The 9,825-nt window shown below is 43.5% G+C and overlaps 1 protein-coding gene across 1 annotated transcript; it reads right to left on the bottom strand.

Annotated features, from left to right (window-relative positions):
- Positions 1-3,857: 3,857 nt before the first annotated feature.
- Positions 3,858-5,809, bottom strand: SLN (sarcolipin). The gene is made up of 2 exons (XM_019529678.1): positions 5,661-5,809; positions 3,858-4,515 (listed from the first exon to the last, which is right to left on the bottom strand). Exon 2 carries the CDS (start codon positions 4,405-4,407, stop codon positions 4,312-4,314), a length of 96 nt encoding a protein of 31 aa, XP_019385223.1. The 5' UTR covers positions 4,408-4,515; positions 5,661-5,809; the 3' UTR covers positions 3,858-4,311.
- Positions 5,810-9,825: the final 4,016 nt, after the last annotated feature.

Below are 9,825 nucleotides of genomic sequence, written 5' to 3'. Positions count from 1 at the left end.
TGGTCAATCATTACCCCTAGGTCCTTTTCGGCCACGGTGCAAGTCCAGATGTCACCACTGAGCCTGTATGTATGTTGAGGGTTGTTTGCCCCCAGAGGGAGCACCTTACACTTGTAAGTGTTAAACTTCATCTGGTTCTGGTCTGCCCAACTCTTGAGCCTGTCGAGATCTGCCTATATCTGCAGCCTATCTTCTGACAAGACCAAGATTTTCCCTGGGATAGAGGTTAGGCTGATTGGCCTATAGTTGCTTAGGTCCTCCCTCTTCCCTTCTTGAAGATGGGCACAATGTTGGCCCTCTTCCAAAACTCAGGGATTTCCCACACGCACCACGATTTCTGAAAGAGCTTTGCCAGAGATTCTGCGATGACCTCAGCCAGTTCCATCAGCACTCTCAGATGAAGCCCATCTGGTTATGCTGACTTATAAATGTCTAACTTTTCTAGTTGGTATTGCACCCACTCAGCATCCACACTGGGGAGGCTGTCATTCCTGGCATGCCCCCTTTGAGCCTTATCTCGCTTGTCTTTCAGCTTGGTCTAGTGAAATGCCAAAGCAAAGTGCACATTCAGGGGTTGTTTTGTCCTGATTGTCAGTTACCAGCTGTCCTGAGGTGTTAAGCAGGGGTCCCCCACTTCCATTTGTTTTCCTTCTACTGCCTACGTGCCTAAAGAAGGGCTACTTATTGCCATTGACTCCCATGGCTAACCTAAACTCAGTCGCCACCTTGGGTTTCCTGATCATTTCCCTGCAAGTGCTGGCCATAATTGTATAATCCTCCTTGAGGACCATCTCTAGCTTCCACTGTATGTACACCTCTTTTTTTCTTTTTTAAGAGTACCACATTGTCCCTATTAAGCCAGGAGGGCTTAGCAGCCCTTCTGCTACCTTTCCTCTTTGCAGGAATAGTTTTCTTTGTACTTCGAGGATTGTATCCTTGAGCAATGACCACTCTTTGTGCACCCCATTTTCATTCCCTTCCTGGTCCCGCATCATCTCCCCCACTAATGTCCTGAGTCTGTTGATGTCAGCATTTTTGAAGTCCAGGACTTCAATCCTGCTGGTTGATTTGTCAACCTTGCAGTGGATGGTGAACCTGATAATTTCATGGTCGCTGTCACCCAGGTTACTATTAGTGTTCAAGCCACATACCAGATCATTTCCCTTGGCCAGGACCAAGTCTAGGAGACTGTCACCTCTGGTTGGCCCTTACCCTTCCTGGGTCAGGAAGATCTCCTTGATCATAGTCAGGAAACTGCTTGAATGATCTGATCTAGCCAAGTGTTCCTCCCAATCTATGTCCGGGTAATTGAAGTCACCCATGACAACCAAGTCCCTTGTACATGCAGCCTCTGCCAGTTCTCAAGAGAACTCGAGATCCAGCTCCTCTCCTTGGTTCAGTAGCATACAGTAAAGGCCTACAGTTAGGTTTCTCTCACCTCGCCCCCAGTTTGACCCAGAGGGTTTCAGGATGCTTATCTTTGGAACCAATGGCAGCCTCCAGAGAGGTGTACTGTCTCATGTAGAGAGCTACCCCTCCACCCTTCTGTGCAGGGTGTAGCCCTCTACAGCTATGCTCCAATCATGTGAGGGGTCCTACCAGGTCATATTGAAATGGCCGAAGTCGAGTGTAGAGCTGCAGCGTTCTAAGTCTAATGCTGTGGTGCCCAGGAGAACCTGGAAATCTATTTTTAAGCTACAGTGAATATTTGATAATACCAGGTAAGGACATAGGGTGCATCCAGATATGCGTGGACATTTGGTTCCCTGGCGACTAGGAGCGGCGGCGCACCTTGCACTGCCATTACTTATCCCCAGTGAGCACCTGTGCCATGCACACTTTTGTGAGTGCATGTTGCCCTGGGTGGAGTTAGTGGGGGCTGGAGTCAGCACTGCACCCAGAAGCCTTACCTGGGTCCCTGGGGCCTTCCAGGGCTGTTCAAAGCCTGGGTGGCAGCAGAGCACAGCTCTGGGCAGCTCGGCTCCACTTTTCAGCAGTGTGTACTGGCTGAGCATATGTTGCTCCAGTTTTTTTCCCCCCCTTTTTTTTAACCCCTGGATATCCAGGGATCAAAAAACCCTGTGGGGAAAAAAAACCCAGCACAGCACATGCATAGGCAACACACCCTTCGAGTGCAGAGAACTGTGCGATATGTGGCACTGCAAATGTGTTTGCAGCACCACATACTGCACAACCGCACTCATCTGGACACAGCCATAATATTCAGCTGGGATAGGGAGACACAGTACGTGAAAGATGAGAATAATTCACTTTCACAGTGAATTATAAAAATATTTGCTGCATTTAAAAATAGATTTTCAATGTACTTATCCAGACTTTTCTGCAAGTCTCAGATGAGGTCTTGGAATGCAAACAAGTTTTGTTAATTTAGAAGACTCAAGGTAGTACCTGGTATGAGGTGGATCAAAGACCACTGTCTTTGTTGGAACAGACCAATTTAAATGTCTCAACTTTCGCACAAGAAACTTCACATCTTCAAGTTCTTTTCATCTGACATTTTCAATCACGGTGAAGAGCAAACAAGTTTTGATCTTATTCTTTCTGAATTCTAAACAAAGGATTTTCTTACAGGTGGGAATGTATTCCCTTAACTGAAGAAAGATCATTGCAGATGTCTTTGAAACAGAAGACTAGAGGTGAAAAAAAATTACAAACCAGAAAGGAAAATAGAGAGTAAACAGAAAGCAAATGATCATTTAATAAAAGCCTTTAAACATTGCAGATTTAGTGAATGGAATTGCTGGAGCACAAAATGTAGCTTTTGATGTCTTCCTTTAAAGCACCATCCAGATTCCAAATTGTGCCTGCCATTATCCTTCTAAATAAAAGCATAACAAAAATGTCCTTGGGTAGAAAATCTAACCTCTTGAATTTTACTCATTCTTTAAAAGGTCCTTGAGAGGAAGTCAGCCAATACATGTATTTGAAAGTTTCACCCTTCTTAACAACAGCTTCATTTTATATAATGGTAAGAGTTTGGGTCTGAATTCTTGAGAGTATTTTAGCTTCCAACAAGCCTAATGCGTTCTGGTGTATCAGTATATTAAAGCTGGCTGAAGTAGCTAGTAGAAGATCCCTTTAGTGCAGGAAGAGTCCATGTGACATAATGTCAGCAGAGCTAGTTACCCCCCGATTCCCTTGCTAGCCCTGTTGTAGGGCTGCACACTGGGGGTGGTGGGAGGGTGGTGAAGGATGTAACTGGAATGTAGGACCATGACTGGGGGCAACCAGGCCAGTACCTCCAGGCACTGCCTTAGGTGGGTGTGGGGGATTGACACAAAAATAGTCCCTATCACTGCTGGTAGCATAGCAGCTGCTCAGGGTGTAACGCTGCCTTGTTGCTCCTCTGGCTGTTACACTCCAGTGCTCTTGTGCTGCTGCCATCCCCTGGGGACTGCTGCAGTCAGGCAAAGATTATAGCAGTTCAGAGGGTGCTGTAAAATGTTACAGCTGGAGCTGAACCATGTCTTTCCTCCTGCCAGGCCAGCCCCAGAGCTGGAACCCAAGCCCAATATCTGAAATGCAGTCATGTGGCAACAGCAGCTGTACAGCAGAGGCTCTCTCTTTTGCAGAATCCATGCCTTAGATAATAGACTAGCTATGAATATTCTCTGGCTGTTTTATTAGGAAAGTGGTTCTGGATCAGCTCATGCGATATTGGTGTGGATACTAGTAGCAAAGCCAGATGATTTCTAGTGTGATTCAACAGTAGCTAACTGGATGTGTATTTTTACAAGCCACCAAAAATCTGTGTCAGCTGCATGTTATTAATGAGGATAATATGCCATATCATTCATTTAAAAGATGGAGGAAGAGATAACAAGAGCTACAAAACATGGTTTTACATCTTCTTTATTCAAGCGAGCACAACAGTGAATGAAAGAAAAGTTCCACTTTCTTTCAGCTAAGTTAATTTGTGCCTTTTTTGTTTCAGTTTATGAAGATATATACTGAATATTACAGTCTTGTACCACGGTGAGCCTGGTGGTGATACCAAAGAGGTAAGCATTGTGGGTCAGTGTATGACATTTGCAGTAACTGCTATGTGTCATATGTAGCAACTACTGAGGACCCTGCCTTGTCCATTTTACAGCTGGGTCACAACAGAATATAATAATTACATCATCATAGACCCATTAAAGCACCTATCAGCACAAGCAACAGAAGCATGAGAGTAAAAAAATCATTACATTATCGAATATAAAGGAAGTCACACTGTTGTACAGGAGGTGTTACATACTTCTGTAGAGATGCATGCTTAAATGAATTTAAGGAGTATGAGATTGTCTTTTACTCCTGATAAGATTTCACAAGAAGCCACATGAGAAGCACAGTTATCAGGACAATCATGAAGTTAAGGAAGAGTTCTTGCGTGGACCGTTCCATTTTTGGGAATATTCAGGGGAAGACTGGAGGGCAATAGTTGAAGTAAAGGGAAAACTTCAGAGACTCCTCCCGGAGTCCTTGAGCTTAGCCTTCAGGTCACAGCCTCTCCTAAAGAAAACATGAACAACATGGATACATGAATGTAGGAAGTTTGACAAAGCTAGGTATATTATATAAGCAAATGTTATTTCATTGCTAAACGTTAGTATGAGCTGCAGAAGCTAAAATGCAAAAAGTATCTCTAACAGCTTATCGCCTCCTTTGATTACCACTGTTTGACAAGACATGTTCTCAGTGTCACTCTGAAATACATTTCACATGACAAGTAGACATGGAAAGGGAGCAATGAGAGTTATTTTTTATACAAATCCCAAACTTATTATTTTGATGAGCAGTATACTTAAAATTCCATTATAAAAATAATACCATTATTAAAAACTACTTTTTGTATAGTTTCACAGATTTAAAAATAGATTGGGTGGAAAATGTTCATGGATATGCAAAGCTAAAGCTCTTATATTGCTTATTCTTTATATTTTTAATATTATTTTTACTTAATACTGCAAGTGTAACTTAAGAGAACCACCAGACTCAGCCTTTTTGAAGTGCTTGGAAGAGAAATCAAGTCTGAGGATTTATATTCTACTAAAACCATAGGAAGGACCAGGGTTATATATTTTTTGTTTCTGAAAAACATCATAAAATTTGTGAACTAATCCTATTAAATAAGATTTTCTCATGGTCCTTCTGAACTTCCAAGTTGCTATAGTTTTTGTATAGTAATGTTATTCATGCTACTTGAAAAAACTTTGCCTCAGCTACAGCTTGATTCATTCCATCACAGCAAGTTAAGTTTTTTGTATCCATCTCTGAACACACAGAGAGATGTTAGCATGTGTAATGAATACTGCACCACTTAATATGATTCGTATGTCATGTCAAAAAGGACAGTGTTTGAAGAAAGGAGAGAGAAGCTCTAGGCAAGAAAAAAATATGCACCCATACAAACAAAAATCTTAAAGAAAAGGGTAAATTAGAATAGGACATTTAAGATGAAAATAAGAGAAGCCTTGATATAGCATAATGAAGACAGAAGGGTTTAACTGGAAACTGTCTTAATTCACCTTGTCAACTATTAAAAGCCTAGTGCATGCACTTACGCAAATTTCAGCATCCCCATGTTGTTCTGTCAGCTTTATATTTTATTATTGCAATGGAAAATCCAGACTTAATAAAGTAATCCATGGTTTTACCTTAAGAGGACAAATGGAACCCAGTATTTCAGCCTCTGGGACCCTAGGTCAATGCAGATATTATTTCTTCCTCAGCCTCTGCCTATCTCCCAATGCAATCTGGATTCCCAGTCTCCGTGTTGGAACTAAAGTAGTCAAGAGGGAGGAGAGCAACAAGTGTTTTGGCAACTAAAATGATGACATCACCAGCTAAGTAAAAGGGGCTAAGCTGGGCAGCAGGATTCAGTTAAGGCTATTTATGCAATGGGGTTTATGGATAGATTTACATATTAACATTTTCTTTCTTCTTAGGATGAGCTGTTAGGAATATGCATAAACCCTTTGGATCCAATGCAATTTTACAAAGATTTATTTTGTGCTTGGAATTAATCAGTTTATAGCTTCATCCCTAATGAAAAAAGGGTGCTTGAAATGGTCCACATTTAATTTTCAGGATCTGTACAAGACAATTTTCAGTCCTTAAAAAAACTGAATGGGGTCCAGATTGCATAGTTTACTTTACAAGTACACGCACCTGTTGCTGTCTTACTTTCTTATTATAGTCTCTGAAGCTTCTCATGTTCATATACATTTAATCTAAGAGAGACCACTGGAGCAAAATATTCTTTGCACTGGATATGCAATAACTAAATACAATATTATTTGCTGGTGAAAGGGTTTTGAGATCAAACTACTGTAAATCAGGATCAACTGCGTTAGATATTTAGATAGTATTTACCTCGTCACTTGGATTCTGCCCACTAGCCCAGTGCCCATCTGTGGCTTAGTATAACCTTCCCAAACCCCTGAGCATGCGGTAGAAAGCTGCTTCACTAATTGTAGACTTTCTCCCAAATGACACTGCTCAGAGGTCTTGACAATTGATAGCATTGTCCAGCTCCTGGGCATCTGTATAATGGATACACAGTGACAGAGCTGTTACAACAAAGAATTTGTCTTGGGTAAACTTGAAAGAGAATAGAAAAGTCTTACATTGTACAGAACATTGAATTCTACCTGCCCTACTGTGCCTGGTTTTACTACCGCTCTGCTTATGCGGCATAAGCTGAATATTTCCATTTGGCATCAGTGGGTCTTTTCTGGAATGAAGTCTTGCCATCATGAGCAAAGGAACCAGAGTCTGAGCCAAGTGAGTAAGCGCTGATTGTCTTTATTTTCATTTCGAAGCACTGCATGCTACCGGTTATACAAGCAGCCTTTCAATTCCAATGCCATTGTGCTTGTAAATTCATAATCTGAATTTTCATTAACATGCCCCTTTTGCATTTTATAGCTATTGAGTATTCCTAGTTTGTTTTTCCATAATTCAGGGGCATTATTTCAGACCGTGTGATATAATTTCATCCCAGCCTCACAATGAGCCACCAGCCCAGCCCACAGGAAAGAATAAGGATATAACATGCATAAACTTCAGCCTCTATGAAGCAAAGCCAAATCGTAGAGAAATTCTGTTTAACATTGAGCACATTCAGTATTGTACATTTTGGATCAGTCCCATAAACCAAAACATCTCCTTTGCACTTGAAATACCTGAAATATTTTGGGCTTGGGTCGTAATAGGGACTATATGACAAACTGCCAGCTAGCAAATAATTTGCAGTGTCCAAATTAGGCACCTAATATTTCTATACAACGGATGAGGTGACAAAGGTACCCAAGATTTAGATTCACAGATGCCAAAAAGGTGTGTGTGGGGAGGGGGGGAACCGCCTTAACTAGCCATTAGGAAATGCTGATGGGTGAGGCTTCTGTTGTGCCACTGCCAGGGAGCTGTGTGCCTCATTTTGGACTGCAAACATATCCTTCCTACTAACTGGACTTCACTATCACAATTTCTCTCCTGGGCTTAGATACCTACACTCTTTCTTTCAGAGCTGGTGATGACGTTCTTGCTCTCCCATCTAGGATGTGTGAAGCCCAGGTTCAAATCCCTCCTCTACCTGTGGGTATTTGAACCAATGTCTCCCAGGAGAGTGTCCCGAGTGCCTACTACGGCCTGCTCTTGGATGAAAATTTCTCAAGGCCTAGGAGATGTAACAAAAGAGACTGATACAAGCTGTGATGGCTGCAAGATTCTGTAGTGATACCAGTATAGCAAAACCGTGCCAACTCAAATCCTGCTTTATTTGGGGTCAAAGATGGGGCAATTTAGCTCACTTCTGTCACTACAGGATCATACATTTGTACCATTCAGATTGCAACAGCTGCTCTGTACTCATGAGCAGCAGTTCTCCCCGCCTTTTACAGTGGCTAAAATGTACTTTATGTTTGTCCATATGACCCAGCCCTAACTTTCTATGATGCTATAACCTCAGGCTATACGATAATGTGGGATAAGGAGCTGTTCCATTTTTCTAGGACCAGCTATTTATCCATTGGGCCAAAGGAAAAAAGGTTGCTTTATGGCTGGGACACTCCCCTGGGGAGATGGAAACATGGGTCCCTGTTCCAATTACTGTTTTCATGTATAATATTTAATGACAAATATTAAAATAGTCATTGGAGCTGAGACTGGAATCCAGCTCTTTCCCCTTCCCAACCTTAGTCACTAGAAACAGAGATGCTCTCTCTTGCCTCTGCCATCTGGCCCAGTTAACATATAATGAATGAATATAACTGTGGAAAGTGGAGCAGCTTCAGCAGAAGAGACCAGAATTATCCCACAATATCATATAACAAAGTGGTTAGGACACTCTACTGGGAAATGAGAGATTGGGCTCAAACCCCTAAGGCAGGGGAAGGATTTATGGCTCTTCCCATGCTGGGATAATACTCTAACACCAAGGTGGCCAGGCTCCAGCATGGGTGTCACAAGTAGTGCAGGCAGCCTGTTTGGAACATGCAGCACAGTGGGAGACAGGGCAGGGAACAGAAAGCAGAGCAGCAGATTGGGTAAGGGAGAGGGATTGGAGTGCCACTGGGGTATCATAGTATCATAGTGCTTAGGATCAGAAGGGACCTAAACAGATCATCAGGTCTGACCCCCTGCCCCAGGCAGGAACGAGTTCTGGAGTCATATCACCCGAGCCAAATAGCTATCCAGCCTCATCCTGAAGACCCTCAAGGTAGGAGAGAGCACCACCTCCCTTGGGAGCCAATTGCAGAGCCTGGCAGCCCTAACTGTAGAGTAATGTCTCCTGATGTCCAGCCTGAAGCTTCCCTCTAACAATTTGTGGCCATTATTCCTAGTAACCCCGGGAGAGGCACACTGAAGTGCCCTGGGTTAGAATACAAGGAAGTGGAGGGGAAAGGGACTTAATGGTGGGGGTCTTCTACAGACCACCCAACCAAGGGGAAGAGCTAGACTGAGAATTCTTAAGTCAGCTCATGGAGGTAGTTAGGTCAAATAACGTGGTCATCGTGGGTGACCTGAACTTTCCAGACATCGTCTGGGAAGAGCAGTCAGCCAGGTCTGACCGCTCACATAGGTTCCTAGCCAAAATACAAGACCTCCATCTAAACCAGGAGGTGCACAGCCCCACCAGGGGAGACGCCTTGTTGGAGCTGGTATTGGCCATGGGCATGACCTGGTGAGGGGTCTCCGGGTGCTCGACCACCTGGGTGACAGCGATCATCACCTGCTGGAATTCACCATCCAGTGCAAGGTAGCAAAGGCCTGCAGCAAGGCAGCAGCCCTAGACTTCAGGAGGGTGGACTTCAATGAGATAAGGAGAATAGTCAGGGAGACCCTGAGGCCCCGGAGGGGAAGGAAGTAGAGTTGGGTGTCCAAGAAGAGTGGTCGCTCCTTAAGGAGACGATCCTCCAAGCCCAAAGGGAGGTAATTCCAACACAGATCAAAGGGGGCAAAGGGGCGCAAAAACCCCCATGGCTCACCAAAAGCATCCGGGAATGTCTCCTAACTAAAAGGGAGGCCCACACTCAATGGCAGGGAGGGGCCATCACCAGGGAGGATTATACTGCAGTTGCTTGGGGCTGAAGGGGGGCAGTCAGGAAGGCCAAGGCAAAGATGGAACTGGGACTAGTGACCCGGATCAAGGACAAGAAGAAGTCCTTTTTTAAATACATAGGGGGCAAAAAGAAAGTACCGGGTAACATGGAGCCACTGCAAAACACACTGGGAAATCTAGTTGTCAGACCAGACAACAAAGGTAACCTATTTAACAATTTCTTTGCCTCTGTTTTCCTGAGCAGGGACCAGATCAGC

This window comes from Crocodylus porosus, unplaced genomic scaffold (genome assembly GCF_001723895.1).
Source record: "Crocodylus porosus isolate Cpor-Errol unplaced genomic scaffold, CroPor_comp1, whole genome shotgun sequence".
Taxonomy (NCBI): Eukaryota; Metazoa; Chordata; order Crocodylia; family Crocodylidae; genus Crocodylus; species Crocodylus porosus.
This window is presented reverse-complemented; position numbering and strand designations above follow the sequence as displayed.

What these genes read in the sequence shown, in the direction of transcription:
- SLN (XM_019529678.1), bottom strand. Translation starts at nt 4,407, where the DNA reads ATGGAACGGTCCACGCAAGAACTCTTCCTTAACTTCATGATTGTCCTG.